Consider the following 18,042-nt stretch of genomic DNA (forward strand, 5'->3'; position numbering starts at 1 on the left):
ATTCTCTCATTTCCCATCTGCAGATTCCTGCTTCAATAACTGTTGTGCAGAGATCATTCTAATGTCTAGCAGAGGATATCCTCTCTGTGTTTCAGTTTCACTATATGTAAAAAATAAAAAATATGCCTGACAATAGGACTGTGTCACAGGATGAATTTAAGTTAAATAGAAGGCAGAAAATCTGAGGCGCCCTTTGAATTCGTATTTTAACTTTCAAGGAAGGATAACATCTCTTATTTGCTTTAAAAATAAAAATCAATTGCCCATAAATCTAAAACAGATGTTGGTTTTCTATTAAAAAGATTAAGGATTTTGTTAAGCTCATTAAAGGAAGAATAATAATGACACCACATTGATCCTCCTATATCATCATAAGAATGTCTGAATGCAATAGAAAGCTAGGAGAAGGACATGGTATTAGTGTAACAAAAATAGCTCTGAGTCTGGCAAATTGTGCTTATCTTCTGGGTTCTGCGGCAAACTTTGCACTATTTCTCCAACCTTACGCGTATGTCTAGTCATGTGTTTTAGTGGGTTTGGGTGGTATGTATACTCAAACAGAATTTGGACTTTTTATTATGAAAATACAAATGCCAGCTGCTGCATGGCTTTGAAAAACTTAAGCATCATCCAGATATTTCAAGGAGGGGAAATGGAAACCATTTGCTCTTTCTTATGCATATATCTACAGAAGAATATTCACCTTGTAGCTTCTCAAAGATTGTGTGTTTATTTTGGGGAGTATGTTATTCCCCAGTTTTCTCACTTTACATGTGCATCAAAACCCAAGGTCTAAAAAATGTGACTTAAACTCTTTAAGTGGAAGGAGGAAATAGGAAATCTGCTGATGCAGTATGCAATATCAATAAACCTCAGCTTGATAGCCAGTGTTCTTTATTCCAGTTAAAAGTTCCCACAGCAGAAAAAAAAATAAAACCTAGTACCCCACTGGCTGTATTCATCAGTGTGGTGATACACAACTCCCTCGTTTGCTCTGTTTATGTGTTGAAAGTTTGCTGGAATGTGTACAAACAGTACTTCAGTAGTAAGATGATAGGAAAGACTCAGTGTATTTTGAGAAGAGCGAGCATGGAATTATCCTGACCTGGCAAATTCCTGGGGGTGTCCAAAATACTCGTCCAGAAGTACTGGCTCGAGGGAGAGCTTGGTCTTTTAATCAATCTAAAGCTTTTAGTGTTATCAGACTTATAGGACAATTTGGTAAATTGTGGATTAATGGCTGAAGAAAGGTTGGGTTTGGGGTTTTTGTGTGTTGTGTTGTGGTTTGGTTTGGTTTGGTTTTTTTATCTGTATTGTCCTTCTTGATGTTTAGAACTTCCCCTGATTTCACAAAGGATCTTTCTGCCTTTAATATCCTTAGACTATTTGGTTTCTTCAGGCTACACAGCAGTTGGATTTTAAGCTTGATACAACTGATGTAGCTAGATTCTTCCTTCAGAAATCACAGTAGAGTACGGAGTGCTTCAAAGTTTGCTGCATCAAAAACATTTTGAGATGGGACTTCCAAAACCCAGGCCCCCTCTGCCCTAAATGTTCCTTTCCACCTGTAGGCGTTGTGTCCACAGCTATGAGATGGGAATGAGACGGGATGTCTGGGTTCTCAGCATGCTTCCATCACTAGCTCAGAGCAGATACTAACTGGGAATTTTGACCTTATGTTGTGTTCTAAGTAAGGTCCATGGTGTGGAATTGGTCTAAAAAGCAGGTTATTTTAGGAATTGCTTTCTGTTGCACTTAATTTTGTTATTGAAACTGTAAAAGAAGGCTTGCCCCATAGAGGTGTTGAAAACTCAAAGCTGTATTAATTTGTAGTTTTAAGAGAAAACAAAACAAAACCAAATGTCTTTGCAATGTTTTTGACGTAGCTTCATCCACTTGGAGTCATAAATGCCTTTTTAAATTCAGTGCAGCTATTCTTGCTCTTTAATGGGTTTAGCCAGCCAAAATCTTACGCAGACACACAGACACATGTGCACACATACATCTTCAGCGAAAGTAAGACAGCACATTAGAGCTGATAGAGGAGAACTGAGCAAGATTCTCCTATTCATGAGATGTGTTCTTAAGAGAAATCAGGGTTGCTTGACGCTGTAGTGATGTATTTTGAGAAAACAGTTTTTATTGTTTTGTTTTCCTACTTCATGACAAGAATCAGCTGTAATGTAAGTTTATGGCTTGAGCAGACTATTGTTTGTGCAGAAACCTCCCTGCTGGTGTATTTACTAAACATGTGTTCTGCACAAATGCCAGTAAACTGCATCTTGGAGCATATTCCCTAGTTGTTAGCAAAAACTGTCTTTAAAGTTTGGCCTGTTTGAATATAGAGAGAATGTGCATCAAGTTTAACAGGAACAGGCCAGAATTTTTAATTACTCCTCCTCGAAACTATTTTGACATGAAGTCTGGGCCTTATTGAAATCAATAGCAAACCTTAAGCATCTTTCAATGGGTCTAGAATTTTTCTAATGAAGAGCAAGGTCTACGTACAAAAAACCATTGTCCCATTGACTAAGACCTTTCTTTTTTGCTCTTCCAGCATTGCAGACATATAGACTTACTTTGTTAGGGAATTCTCTTGTTTCCTCCTCTTGGACCACTTCCCACCTTCTAGAGAACAACAGTTGCAGATTTAGCTGTCCCATTAATACGGACTAGTGGGAAGTGCATTCATGGCTCATGCGATGGTGTAGGACTGTGTTGCCATTCTCTTTTCCCAGTGGAATCATGGCTCAGATACACCTCGAATGTGTATACCTCTGTTGGTCCTGGAACAGAAAACCTGAATCATACTTCCAAGAGAAGCAGGCAGCCTGCCAGGGGATGGATGACATGTCTTCTCCAGCCCCCACTGCAAGAATTTTATGTGTTCAACCAGTGCAGAATGCATAACGAGTCTTTGTAGCAAGTACTAGGACCTAAGTTCCGCTGCCCCATTCCCTGTCATGTGCTGTGCATTACTTGCTGGACTGGACAGTGTACCTCCTTAGGCTTGCTTTCTGAACCAGAAAGAACATCTAGAAAGTCTATGTAGTCTATTGAAAGTGGAACAGCTTTATAAGAGGAAGGAAAATGCCCTCCACCCTTATAAACTGGTAATTTGCATCTTCTGAAGCAGAGAAAGGAAATGAAGCAGCGTCTCCCACATCCTGAGTGGTCTAACCACTATAATATTGCATAGGAGCGGGGTATCACTGTATATGTGGGTGGTATATTTGTATGCAAGTGGTAGAATACAGTCCTGTTCAGTTTCTGGAAGATAATGCTTAGATATCTGCCGTGATGAAAGGGTTCACAGGTGTGAAGGAAGGAGTGGTTTCTATAAAACTAAGACTAAGTAAGGGGCAGAATACTATGTTTACCCAGGCGAATGTTTCCTGTTTACTAGTACAAGCAAATCCCCTTTTGCCCAGCCCAGGCTTGCAGCTTCCACCCGAGGCACCTAACTCCTGACAGTGCTGTGAGAGCACTGGAGCTTGGGGTTGCACTACAAGCCTGGGGAGTTGATGGCAGATCTTGGGAGACTTCACTGTCCCTTGACAGCAGGATTCCCTCTCAGTTCTTAACTCTGAAAACGTGCAGGATGAGTGCTCTGTAAACACTGGTTGCCGATTACATTAGCTATTTTCTGAAAGTCAAGCAGAATGTTGTATCCAACTGTGCAGTTGAAGTAAGGTGCTTTTCTGGAGAAAAGAGGTAGTTTCTATCTCCTCGCTTCTGTTTCTGAAACTTCTTACTTTCTGCACGCTAGCCACAGCTGCTCTGTAAATGGGAGTGGGGGCAGTTGTGTAATCAGTAGCTGCAGCTGTGTCATGTCATCCAAAAATGATGCAAATGGAGGACATATTTCTCCACATTCTCCGTAGAGTAAACCTCTATCTATAAATCTCCATTTATGCTGGTAACTCCAGTGGAGGAACAGGAATAATTTTCAGTATTGGACTCCAATAGCTGCTAAACATAAGTTGTGAAATACCTACTTTGACAAATAGTTTCACTAGAGCTTTCTCTTGCTTTTCCAGGTCAGTGAAACACCCATTTTTGTGCCTGGTGTTTGGGGACCTTATTTCTCTGCAATGGTACCTGGATTGTGGTTGAATGAGGGAGGTCAAAGTGCTACAGGAAAGCTGGTAAGTGTTTGGAGACACAAACAGACTCCAAGATGGGAGGTCTGCCATAACTGCTGTCACTTGGGATAGCTTCACTGTCAATTCAGGCAGAGCTCTGCCTGAAACACTTCCATAAGATCGTAGGAGATACCATGCTGCTGAAAGCAATAAACAATTACTTGATTGTTACGTCTCTTACAAACTGTTCATTTGCTTACTGATAGGGAATTATGTATGGGGCAGAGCACTAAGAACATGTCTTCCTTTTATGATGATTGTGATAATTATTATTATTTTACAGGCAGATAGGCATTCAGTCTTGACTTTATCAGGAGGCCGAAATAGACTGAGAAATAGAACAATTGTGCTCATTGATGGGCATAAATGAAAGATGTATTGTATGGACAAAATAGTAATGTATTAACATATTATCCTGTCTAGATACATACTGTGTATATCGTCACCTCAATTCTTTCCTTGATTGCAGAGTCTAACTATATTAGGCTAATTTAATTTATCAATAAAAATTTAAACCAGACTGGATTCTCTAAAACTTAATTTTCTTATTTACAGGGAGACAGTCAGAACTGAAACACTGATGTCAAATTTAAAGAAAGGCTAGATGTATAGAACAGTATTTAGGCTTGAGTCCAAAAGTGTCAGCAAGACCTTAGTGGCTGCTTAACCTTGGAAGGTTCTAAAGCTCCCTGCGTGTCTCCCTGCTCAGTCTGTAAGAAATACTTAATGCCCTTTGGTGTGAGGTGAGGTGCCAAGCTCCTCTTGAGAAACTACAGGAGGCGGGCCCTGTCCTGTGGGATCCTCTGTAAACTCATCAAACATACGGGTGGGTTCAGTCTTTCTCAAATTGCAGGCGTAATTGCTGTCTTACTCAGACCTAGCACCACCTTTTTAAAAGCCTGAGGATCAGAGTACCTGTCCAGGAAGTAGTAGATTGGGGCATCACTGCATTTATACATTCCATACTGAACAGTCACTGAATGAGAAACAGAAATAATCCTGGATCAGGAAGCCCAGACACACCCTAAGCACTGAGCTATGAATTGGTGTTCTCTCCTTGGCCACGTGAATCTGACATTCCTCTCTGTACAGTGTCACGGTTTCAGTGGGAGAGTCATCCCTCTTCCTCTCCTGCAGCCTTCCGCTTCCCATCCCATCTCCAACCTGTCCCTAAAGCACTCTCACAGCACCTGGGATGTGTGTGCTTTAAATTTTTCAGGTCAAGACGGGGCTAGAACCAAAGCGTCCCATTTTATAAGTAACAGCTATAACCAGAACTAAAAATTAAATTACTGCTCCTAACACCACCACTTTAAAAGAAAAATGGCAAATCTTGTGTGCTTCTTTGTAAGAGAACTTTTGAGAGAAGTCTCTATGTGCTTAATCCAAAGCACATAAAGACAGTTAACTAAGCTCTAGAGAGGATACGGCAAGTCAGTGTTTTTCCTTGGCTGGCTCAGGGTGGTTCCAGACCTAAAATGTACCATGACAGTTAGGGCATTTCAGAAAGGTGATTTTAAAAAATCCTTTCCATTCTAGTACCAGAGAACAAGACATTCATGAGTCATTAAAGAAATTGCTGGGAAAAATGTATGGTCTTGTTAGGACCCATAGCAAAAGTAATCTCTAAGTCCTGGTGGGTATATTAGGGAAGCTGTCTTATTAAAACATTCTTAGAATATCTCATGTGGTTTTCTTGAGGTGGTATGTACAGAAAACACATCGGGAGCCAGAGGAGGAAACAGTGTATGTGCACGGTGTGGAGGATAGGTTGCGTTCATTATCTTTGTAATGTTAAAGCTGTAGTCTTTTTAAGATCCTGCTTTCTCATACTTAAAGCTTTCTGGAAACAAAAAAAATGGACATGTTTTGGGGATTCTTTTCCTTGCTTGATCTATGCCCAAAGGTGAATTCTTTTAATGAAATTTGTACAGTCTGTTGAACTTCTTAAAACTGATACACTTCCCTTTAAAAATCTCTAATTAATTTTTTTATTGATACAGCTGCAAAAAACGTCTGTTGGATTTTGAAAACTGGTTCAGATAGAGACCAAATGAAGAATTAAGAACTCTGCTTATTTTGAAAAAGTTTGTTTGTTTGTGTATTAGACAGGCTCTTGCACTGGATTTTCAAAATTTATAGGAAGAAAGATACTGCACAACAGAGACAAAGGATGGCATGACATTATTACAGCCTGTAAAATAAAGAATAGCAGAAGAGGGTTTCTAGATGCAACCCTCATGTGGCCGTGTCTTGAATTAAGGGCATTTAAATATCTGTGTGATTTAAATAACACATTTTTGTGTAAAGTGTTTTCAGAGCACACACATATATGTGATTTTTTTTTTTTTTATAGATTTCTTTCTGAATTTATGAGCTGCTTCTATGTTCTAAAGAGATTATGCAAGATTGCAAAATTCAGGCCTGAGCTTTGTTTCTAATGCATGCACATGTTTGAGTTTTGTCTTTGATGCAAATCTCGGAAAGAATGGGCATACATTATTTTTATTGCTATGTTCAGATGTGTATGCTTCATTATATGTTTTGCTGCACTGGTTAAGGACTAGACTCATGCTGTTAAAAATTAAATACCCAATGTGGTTTGCTGCCAGTAGGTATTGCCAAATATACTCAGTGCCCTTGAGTAGTTCTAGTTTTGCCTCCTTAGCTTTTACTGTCACATTTGATGGTATATTATCAAAAGACCACAAAACCTGCTGAATTATTGTCTTAAAAGCCCATGTTATTCTACTTGATACTTTGTTTTGTGAATAATGGTAGCCACTCTGGAGTGAAAGGACAAGATGATTTATAAATTTAGTATAAGACAGACCCTATATTGATCTTTTTTATAGCAATAATTGCTTTTCAGGGTATACATTTTGTTTCCTGCAATGAACATATGGAGCATCTATCAGGATGATAACACACCTGGTGTTTTATTATAACAGTGTGATACAGGAAGATGTAGGGATTTGGGCCAAGAAGATGTTTCTGGTAGAATTCCAATGAGAGTATGCATGCAAGAGAATGGGAGAGAGTAGAGGACATGCTCTCAGGTAGCGCTGGACAGGAAAAAAGTCATCCTTTCAGCTTGCTCTTCTGACTGAGAGTTGCATGCTTAGCATTTTGCCTATTTTTGGTGCAGCATTGGTTGTTTTTTCTTACTGTTTTTAAGCCAAATCCTGAATCCAGTAATGTCAGTGGGAGCTTTGCCATTGGCTTCACTAGGACTAGGACTTAACACCTCATGAGTAATTTAGAAGCTCTCTTGTCTTTTTAAAGTTATGACACTGCATTACCCTTTTCCAGGACCAAATTTTTAAGATGTAATCATCCCAAAAATGTTACTTTCCTCTTTTTCAGATAGATCACGTGGTCCGAGGCCATGTCGCCTTCCCGGAATTACAGTCAAAAGCTGCAGCCAGGTCACTGTTCTTATTCCTTTATCACTTACCTGCCTTACAAATTGATGATACACTCTATTCCCAGCAGTGCAGAATTGCATTGCTGTATCCTTATTCTGAAACAGGGGAATTAACAGTCTGATAGTGGGTTGGAAGTATTTACGAAGACTTGCCAAGTGATTGATCAAAGATGAAAGCTTTAAACTCCCCTCACATACCTTTGGTGTATCCAAGTGGTGATATTAACTTTCTGCTTTTCAACTTCTTTTAAATTCAGCCCAGTGTATTTCTTGATACCATGGCATCAGCCCTGTTCAGCAGACCTTTATTCCTTGGGCTAATGATGTGTCTTAATTTGTAGGTGACACTATTAAGTTCTAAGGATAAGATATAGCCTAATTAGGAATATATTATTCAATATTTTTGGAACAGTCATCTAAAGGAAAGGGTATAGCCACTGTATTAAAAATTCCTGCATGGCAGCAGAAATAGAGCAGAGAAACCCAGGATGAATTTTCAGACAAAACTTAAGATGTAGGAGTGAATTGGAGGTAACTCCAAGTTTCCTTGAGCAGGAGGCTGTGTGCGATGTGGAATTTTAGTTGGGTCTGCTTTAGAAGTAGATGAAGACAGTCCAGACACTTCTGCCAGATCTGGACTTTCTCAAGCTATTCTGGCTTGGATTCCTTTTAAGATGGTTCATGTCACTCCCAGAGAGATCTTAGTTGAACAGTTAGGCACATTGGATGAAAAATTGATTCTCTTTTAATTTCTCTTTCCTCCTTAGATTAAAGGAAAAAAACCAGCAAACTTGGCATTTTATTTTCATTTTGTTACTCTGGTCTAGAAGGCAAGGGTTAGTCCTGAGAGATGTATTAAGCACATGCAGTTGTACAGTTATTTTCAGCCCTCCCTGGGGGCATAAAGCTACCTGGTTTCTCTGGATGACCCTGCCAGGCTTTGTAGTGCCCAATGCCGTACTTGTTTGTTAAGAACTTGACCAGGATTCCCAGAAATATATTGGACTTCATTCAATATGAAATAGATTCATGCTTCCTAGAATTCTCTTTGTTGTGCTTTAAAAAAAGGAAATCAGGAAATAAATGCATCTGTGTATGTTTGGAATAAGGATTGATCTGGGTTTTTTTTTCTAAAATTTTGGCTTCCAGTGCCCCCATATGAAGCACAAGCATAAGACAAACAATTAGTTTAGTCTGTAGTGCCAGGATAAACCATGTTTTTGTGTTGGAAAATCAGTATAGAGTAGCCTGCTTGTCTATACTGGATCTGATACTAAACTGACTGACCACAACTAATTTCACTGTGCCAAAAGCTTGGATTGTGATGTGAATAGGACACTAAATACAGAGTATCAGGAATAGAACTCCATGTCATGCAATTTGAGTCTCCTGCAGTTAGTGAAACTGTTGAGGATGGCACTGATAAAAGGGTTTATTACATTGTATAAAAAGGATGATAATATTTTATAAAGTTAATTTGCTCAATGGTGTTTTGATAATGCTTTCCAGATATTACTCTCCTAATGAAATGTTTGGATAGCTATAAATTTAGTAAACAAGTATCTTATTAATTCCCCCCTATCTTCTTTCTCCCTGTCCTTCTCAAATATTCATGAACTTTAAATAATTTAATTTGAACAAACAAAAATAAGGAACTTTGCAATTTGAACTGAATTTTTCTCCTTGTTTCTTCATTTCTTTCTACACAAGCTCCAGTCTTATTGTAAAGACTAGTAGCAGTAACTATACCAGTGTGAGGCATTTTTTTAGAGAACAGTGTTGGCCCAAATTTTGGATTATGTGTTTACTTACATTAAGTCATATTCTTAATAATAACATAGTGTCTTGTTTTGGGGGACTGTTGGTGATGATGATAAACTCTTCCTGGAAATCTCAGCAGAATATTTCAGAGAATCTGGTTTATTATGTTCAGTATGTTCTCTGTGTTGGTGTAGGAATTTATATCTGTTCAGCCATTGCAAATGACCATCGAAAGAAAACAAAATGAGAATTCCATAGTTACGTGTGCAATTGCATATTACCTTTACTTCCCATGCAAGGTGCAACACTATGAAGAGTTAAGCTGGTTTTGTAGTGACAAAGATCACATGCATGCCTGGATCATTAAAAAATAACGTCTGAGGTCACAAATCCATGCCTCTTACTTGCTGCTGCCTATCACCTACTTTTACCACCCTAAACCTGTTTTTCCTTTCTCCAACACTGCTCATAAGTAGGTTTGGCAATGGCGACCTGCCTGCTGAGCAGCTGATCTCAGAAGCTTCACTGTGCAGACTTCTGTTCCTTTGCCTGTACCAGGAGCAAGAGTTTGCAAGCTGCAGTTATCACTGTTTCAGTAATTTGTGGTAACTTGTTAGGGCGCGAGCGGCTTAGACAGACTTGCCAGAAACCAGCTCCCGCTGACCACTTGAGCTGAAGACCAGTCTTGTGCAACCCTCCCAGCTATATTCCTATGTTCTCTTTTTTCCTTCTTTTACTGGAAGCGGAGAGGGTTGAATTACATGAGGATCATCTGGACAGCTGTAAATTTAGCATTCAGTCTAATTAATTGGCATACTCTGTGAGCAGCAAAACTTGGGTTTTTTTCATGCATTTGAGTGACTTGCAGAAATTTCTTTGTAGATAAAACATTTGGTCTTCAGTGTATATATTGTCTAGGTCTGAACTCTAGCCATCACTGATAGGGTAAAATCCAGTATAGGTAGGCTAGACTAGGAAATTTAAAAAAGAAATAATATGATAATTTATGCTTTAAAGTTTAAATACTCCTGTTTCCTAGAATCACAGTTTCGAACTGTTTGACAGCAAATATATGCCCCTTGATGCTTCCTGTTTTAGGACAGAATTTCCCTTCCTTCACTTCTCAATGCCATTTCCTCATCTAAAGACATGGCTCTTGAAAAAAAGTGGTGAAGTGACATACGCTTTTTCTATCAGCAATTCTGGGATCTTGCAAGCAGAACATAGTAATCATATTTGGCAGTTTTCTGTACCTCTAGATGTTTTAGAGGCCCCTTTTTTAGGTTTAGAAATCTAAAATTTTTAGATCTTTCCTGAAAGATACCTGCTGGCATCTTCCAGGATTCCTTAACAAATTAAATATCTACCTCTTGTTGCTTTCTGAAGTTATGTCCCTTATATGAACATAACCCCAGGCAAACTTGCATTGATTTCTTTTTCTCCACTTTCAACATAGGTCCTTTTTAATAGCAGTAGCTTGTGCTCAAGTCTGCAAGTCAGATCCAGCTGCTACTAATACCTTCTCATAGTGCTGAATAGAAGAAGCTCCAGAGAGCTGATGGTGTAATACTACATATAACACAAACACGGTAGAAACTGGAACTGGCAGGTGTTTTGAAGGATTTTGCCAGTCACTCAGTCCAAATGTAGTGCCTTGAACCCATATCTATTTTTAGAAAAAAAAAAAAAAAATAAAATGTGTGAAAAAAAAGTACAATTCCAAGCACAATTCTTAAGCACATCTGGCTGAACTTCAGCCTCTTTTGTCCAGTCCTTGTGTTCTGTCAGAGCTGCACGAATGGCTAATCCTTGTAAGAGTAATCAACCAGGATGGAGATCAGATAGAAGCAGGGATGTCTGGTAGGTCTGTGGTTGAGTGAAGCTTTCCTTTCCTTTCCTCTCCTTCCTGAGAGTCAAGCCATGATTTAAACTGGAAATAAAATGACTTTGTCCTTAGCATGTACTGCTTATAGTGCAGTCTTTAGGGATGTAGAAAACAGGGCCACTTTTACAACAAGAGGGGAAAAAATGATTGTGACCTCAAAATTATCATAATTCAGGTCCAGGAAGACACATAAAGTACATTTTAAAGTACGTGAATAATGATGTGAATTAGTTACTTTAATGTCTTCCAAGTGTACTTCATTTTGAATGATATCCTCTGATAGCGTACACATGGTAAGGTATAATTGAAAAAACATGCAGCTGAATGGTTGAATGCAAAGTATAAATATACAGCTGCTAGCAGGTCAGAAGTCAAACTAGTAAAGCATATGCCAAATTCCCTTAGGGATCTCATTAGTGTGTGATTGAATATACATGTAGAGGCTAAATGAATATCACTGTTTGGGTCTACAGTGGATGAGACAATGACTAATCAATTGTAATTAGGGTTAGATGCTATTATTGACCCACATGTCTAGAATTAAATGCCCCACTTGGAAATTTCCAAGGAGTTGAAAAATATATATGAATCTGTTTATGATAGTATGAGCGTTTGAAAAAATATTCCGAGCATAATTGCAACATTTTTTAAATGGAATGTCACTTAGAGTCATTGCGAGCCAAAGCACTGAAGAATTCACCATCAGTCTTAAGATTACTCTTGGTCCAGGAAAAAGTCTGTGGGATACTGTGGAGTTGGGTGTAGTATCTGATCTTAGATACAATCATATTTAGGCCCATGTTCTGCTCCTCCCTAAAATAGCAGCCACTTGCTTTCTCTCCTCCACCCTTAGTGCTGGATTTTAATCATAACACATCCTGAAATAATTATGGTTTAAAAAAGGAAAGCTGTAAGTCTAGTGCTGTTGATTAATCAAACAAATCTTTGAACATTTGTAAAGGAATTTGATTTTCATTTCTGTCTGGAATCTTCCTTATTCCTCTCTCTCTGCTTGCTTTTCTCTAAGTTTCTCTTTCACAGTGTCAGCACCTCTCTGCTAGAGACCAGCATCATCAGCCCCCAAAATACCACACAGCTCTGGCTCGTCTAGGGAACCGTAGGAGTCAAGATCACAAACTGCCATTATCTCCTTCATCCTGTGAAACTGAGAATTTCAGATGGCCTGTTGACGGGGTAGACACCCCCACTGCCCGCACTCTGCAGTGCCATGGGCTTGTCAAGCACTTGGGTTTGCCTTTCTCCCCCTTTGTTTTAGATTTGGGATTTGCCATTCTTTAATGGGGTTTCTGCACTAGATGGTAGTACAAATGTTTTATGTTTGATGAATAACCTCCCCCACTCTTTTTCCAACTTGTTTTTCTTCTAGTGCTCACAGTATATATACATACTTGAACAGTCACCTGGATCTGATTAAGAAATCTTTGCCTGTGGGTTTCCTCACTGTTGATTTACATGTTTGGCCAGATTTCCATGGTAACAGATCTCCCTTAACAGATCTGACACTAAAGGGCATGGTAAGAAACAGCCTCTCTTTGCAAAAAGGTCAATACAGGGTAAAAAAAAAAAAAAAATCTTGGAAGTTTTTTTTTTCAATTTTGAGTGTACTCCTCCTCAGCTATTTAAACTATCCCATAGGATTTGGGTTTCTTGCTGCATTTCAAAGTGTGCTAATGTTTCAGTAGAAAACCAGAGATCATAATAGTTCAGATGTTCCTACAGCCACATTTATTTTCTGAGAATGTGAGGAGTGTTGTATGTCTCCTGGTATCTTTCCTAGGAATCACAGTTCATGATTAGGAGCACTTGCTGTTGTTAACTCACCTGTCTACCAAATTTTGCATATCTATTGCAACGAATTTCAACACGAATTTGAGTATGCCTATCTGGGAAAGGAATGAAATATTCTGAGGAGAAATTGCTTGACTTAAACAGATAAATGTTCAGTAAACGTGCTGTATTAGAGTTGTCAGGTAGTAAATCTCAACAGAAACTGAAAAGCTCCTTTGCTTATTGTTAAAAATGGGCATAGATGCTTTCATGATTGGAAATACGCAACCATGGTGCTTCATACATCTTTGTTCAAAGGTAAACCTGATCTGATTCTGGCTTGTGGTTTTAAAATGGCTACTTTTGGAACTTAAAGGGATTGAAATACTGTGTCCCACACAAAGAAATTTTCAGAGCATTGCAATCCGGGACCAGAAAGAGCAGCGTTTGGAAGCTCGCCAGAGAACCTTTGCTGGGGAGATTTTCAGCCCATCTTTAAATGTTTGGATGTTTCTTTTCACTGAACTTGCACGGTGGTAGATTGGCTGGGTCACAAGCCAGGGTGTTATTGTGCAGAACTTGAACGAAAAATATCATTAGGATATAATTTGATGATATCAAAATACCTCGTGATTAATGCAAAAATGTACTTCAAGATGGCATACTGTCCTTGAAGTGCGCATCTCAAACTACACCAGCACCAAAATCTGCTGTATTTAGAGTTGAGATAGGAAAGGGTAGGCGTAGGTACTGAAACACGTTTTAAACTGTGAACAAGGGAAATACTAGAAAAAAAAAATAGATGGCTTCTATATTTTTGGGTCCTAATAATGCCTGTATTATTTTATGAAAGAATTATATGCTGCAGCAGAATCAGAATTTCCTTTGTATGATGGCTTTATGCAAATACTGGTAAAAGCAACACATTTTTTTTCTGCCACAATTATGGCTGCATTCAGGTCTCGCCTATGCTGATATTAATCCAGAGTAACTACAGTGCAGTATTGATTTATATCAGAGTAAAGGAGGTTAAGATATAGTCTTTATTTATTAATTGTGTTTCAGTGTTAGGGTGCTTGGAAGGGAGGGGGAGAAATGCTTTTAAAAAGTTATTTTTATGTAATAGCATTTTCATATTATTACATTAAATACATTCACGAGCAATATCTGAGTCATAATATAAAACTGTCAGAGTTAATCTATCTCTGATCCATACAATATGCTGTTTGTTCTTTATTTCTTTGCAAGGGCAAGAACGATTTATGTAGTTCTTCTCCAGATCAGGAATAACATGTTTAACATAAGATTATGTGTACAGCTCACAAAAGTAAGGCTTAGAATTAGCACTTAAAACTTGTTACAACAAGAAACCATAGAAAATAATAGTTTTACTTTGGCTGGATTTGTACATTTTCTTTTTGATCTTTGCACAGGTTGTTGGACTAACATTGTCTCGGGGTCTGGATGAACTTGCCCTTATCTACTTGGCCACGATTCAAGCCATTGCTGTAAGCCATTCTAAGTGCATAAAAGAATAAATGAATTGTCTTATGTTCTGTGGCAGACTGATCGTTCCCTTCTGCTAAACAGATTTCTAATAATAGATGAATTCACTTAATGGACTTCTTAAAGGAGCAAGATATTGTTTACCCACACTGGTGACTACTCCCTACTGTAGGATAACCGACAGACTGCAGAGAAAATGTTCCCCTAAAAAGTTTTCTCCTTATGGCAGCTCTGTAAATGGCGCTTTTGCCTCTAGTGCAGATGTGAGGAAAGAGGCTGATACGATATGGAGCAGTGTTAACATCATGGGCCGTCCAGAGGAAGCTGAGAGAATGGGGAAAAAAAAAAAGCTTTGGCAACTGTATGAAGGAACTTGCGCTCCCCTAAAATGCCTCAGCTTCAGATTGCTCCTAAATCCATGGATTTCCCCTGCTTGCCTGTTAGATGAGTCAGAACTCCGTGCCACGGCGAGTCGGAGTGGGTCTGTGATCAGTTTGTAACGCTACAGAGCGAACAGACTAGATCTCATTCCTCCCCCGGTGTCCCCGCTGCAAGGCCAGCAGCTGCTTCGTACGTAGCAGCTCCAGCCTGTGGCTGTGTTTCTGTACAAGCAGACAGGGCGACTGTCTGGATGAAATGTCCTCGTTTGCGAACGTGCAGAGATGGGTACTTTTATTGGAATACTTTAATTTCTGCCCTAATTTTCTCTTGAACCGAGGATTTTGAATTCACAAGAAGTTCTATTTTGAAGTGAAAACCTGAGTCAAAGAAGTTGTTTTGAAACCCTGGTGCAGGGTATTTTCAATGGGCTGTGCTATCCCCAGGCATTTGGTGCCTGAAATCAGCATTCCTTTGACATCCTTTTTGTGATTTTTTTTTTTTTTTTTTTTTAAATAAGTTTGTTGAACTTTAGGTGTTTTTGCAAAACATTAACAGTTTGATGAATTGGGGAATTTTCCTGACAAAACTCTGTTCAGTTGGAAAACTTCCAAACTCCTGTACTGGTTAAACAACAACTTTGCTAGGCTGGGTCAGCCATCTGGGATATAGAGGGTGGGCGGCTGCTGTAAATTTAATGTGAATTGTACATCTTATGTGTTAACCCTCCCTGTTCAGCAAATAACGAGAACTTAACCCCAGCCTGGAATTCATTGTTGTGCGTTTTGATCCTTTTTAAGATGAATGTAGCTTGATTATACCTGATGCTTCGGTATAATCCCACTATTTAAATAAGAATGTTTAGGAGATTTTAGACAATGCCAGCGACTGATACTGCCCCCTGAAAGAAACTTTCCAGTATCGAACAGGTGCTCCCTTATTATATCGTGCTAACGAAGTGGAAACGTTCTCTGCTGGAAATCCTGGGAAAGTCACCTATTATCTCATTATATGACACAACTCAAATTTTATTGTAAAATGCAAATACTGTGTTGAACACTAAATTCAGCATCTGCATGTCTTTTTGATAGCTAATTGCGCTGAGAGGTTTAATATAAAAAGGCCATACTGTAGTTAGTTTTCCTTGCAAGGTAATGGAAATTCTTAAAATGCTATTGAAACAGTAACTAAAAAGTAGACAGAGAAAACTTGTTCGTAACTTGATATAATTGCTAACTGCTAATGTGATAACTAGGAAATACAATTTTCCTCCCGTACTCCATCACTCCCAATTTTAACTTCACTTCTGTTGAAGGAAATAGTTCTCGTTCAGGACAGCCCCGATCCTGTACCATTAGCTGCCTTCAGTGGGTGCAAGATAGACTTTAAACCTAAGTAAAAATCTTGTAAAAAGTGTAGGCCTGCCCACAGAATGTTAATCTCTAGTTTTCTTTTCACCAGGAGACGCTTTTTTCTTTTTATAGAAAATTTGCATTTGAAGCCTCTCAATTTGCATTTTTCTCCAATCCAGGATTAAATTAGTTCCCCCCACCCCCCAGTGAAATAAGTCTGGCTTTAATTTAAATTGCTATGTGAATACAATTTTCCAGGCAGGTAAACACAAAATAATTTTCACAGCATGTTCTTTCTCAGGGTCTTTGACGTGTGTATGTTGTGAGAGAAGTTGTTAATAAATTTGAATTTCAGAAGTAGTGAAAGAGAATATCCTTTTAACTATTCATTGCAAAATGCGATGCAACAGTTAGACGGATGAGAACATGATCAGAGATATAATTGTGGCCGTCAAGCCCGTTCTGAGGAGACAGACTCTTTTTAGAGCAGTTTATTTTTCCATAATTAAAATTGTGGCTGTGTGATTTGGAAATTAGCCTTCTGTGTCAATAGGGAAGTGATGGATTTAGTCAGCTGGTGTTGCGGCTGCTAAAGTTCCTCGTAACTGCTTGCCTGAAAAACCAAAATATATTTGAAGGCCTGTCCAGAGTGGTGCCAGTCAGTCACAGTGAATGTCTCCAGTCTGATGAACCTCTGTTAGCTTCAATTTTCAGTAGCTTTTACTTGAAGAGGGGTTTATTGCAGGCTGCAGACCTTGTAATGAACTTGTCGCATCGCATAAAGAAAACTTAAACAACAGCTTGTGAAATTTTGACCAGACTGTGTTTTGAGGGGAATCTACCTACAAAGAGTCATCTTGGGCAAAATTTTGGCTTGAATTTGGCATTTTGTCAAGTCCAAGCTTCAAAATTAACTTCCAAAGTTTTATAAAGAGCTGGGAATTATTTTTGGACAAATAGTTTGTCAAAGAAATGGAAAATATTCTTGCAAGAGGAAAGGGAGAAGGTTGACTTCAGTGAGTACTTGGAGGCAAGCACAGCAAACAAAAAGAGAAATGATTTTTTTTTTTAAATGGCAAAGCATTTGCTTTCATCATTCACGGAGCGGAACACTGAGCTGTTCTAATTTGAGTTTCTCAGAATGGAGACTGTAAATGAAAAGTTTCAAAATATGCCTACATTTTAGATGTTTCAAATAATCCAGGCATGAAAGGGAACATTTTATTTTGCACAGGGCAAAGGCCAAGAGAAATAGTTAAGCCGATACAAAATTCTTCAGGTTTTCCTTTTTGCTGAAAAGACAGAAAAACAGAGTTTTTTATTTGCTCCTCTTTTTGTTCTGTTTTGCTATTTGGCTTCAGAATTGAAATCTCTTTACTGAGAGTGGTTTTCAGATGCTGGTATGCAAAATACATGGAAGTTTTTGGTGGGGATGTCTTTGCCATGCAGGTTTTAGTTCTGGATCTGGAAATGTTTGCCGTACCCTGGTGCACTTGGCCACAAACAGCTGCTTATTGCTGCCGTCAGATTTTCCTGGTGCCCGTTTCTGTGTCTTCTCATAATCCCTGACTTCACCCTTGTCAGTACTTCCCTGTAAGCCCCGTTTCCCTGTGTTGCTGTGTACTGGTACGTTTGCATTTCTTCAGCCATCCCCAGGATGTTTACTGCAATATGCTGTGCCCATGTACTTCCCAATTCTTTGTGCCATATGTTTGATTTTTCTGGTTCTTAATTACAATGGCTGTTACTGGCTGGAAGCTAAGCAGAGGCCTTACCCCAGCAGGTCTGTTCCCAGCCCCC

The 18,042-nt window shown here is 38.8% G+C and overlaps 1 protein-coding gene across 9 annotated transcripts in view; it reads left to right on the forward strand.

Moving 5' to 3' along the window:
- FGGY (FGGY carbohydrate kinase domain containing) overlaps window positions 1-18,042 on the forward strand; it is a 325,810-nt gene that overhangs the window by 275,505 nt on the left and 32,263 nt on the right. For all 9 annotated transcript variants that reach the window (XM_033008779.2, XM_033008783.2, XM_042807464.1 and 6 more), the window contains 4 exons: window positions 4,041-4,148; window positions 7,512-7,573; window positions 12,606-12,753; window positions 14,440-14,514. In XM_033008779.2, coding sequence (XP_032864670.1) covers window positions 4,041-4,148; window positions 7,512-7,573; window positions 12,606-12,753; window positions 14,440-14,514 — 393 coding nt within the window. The remainder of the gene's footprint in view (window positions 1-4,040; window positions 4,149-7,511; window positions 7,574-12,605; window positions 12,754-14,439; window positions 14,515-18,042) is intronic.

Source organism: Tyto alba, unplaced genomic scaffold, assembly GCF_018691265.1.
Source record: "Tyto alba isolate M040663 unplaced genomic scaffold, T.alba_DEE_v4.0 Super-Scaffold_1000006, whole genome shotgun sequence".
NCBI lineage: Eukaryota > Metazoa > Chordata > Aves > Strigiformes > Tytonidae > Tyto > Tyto alba.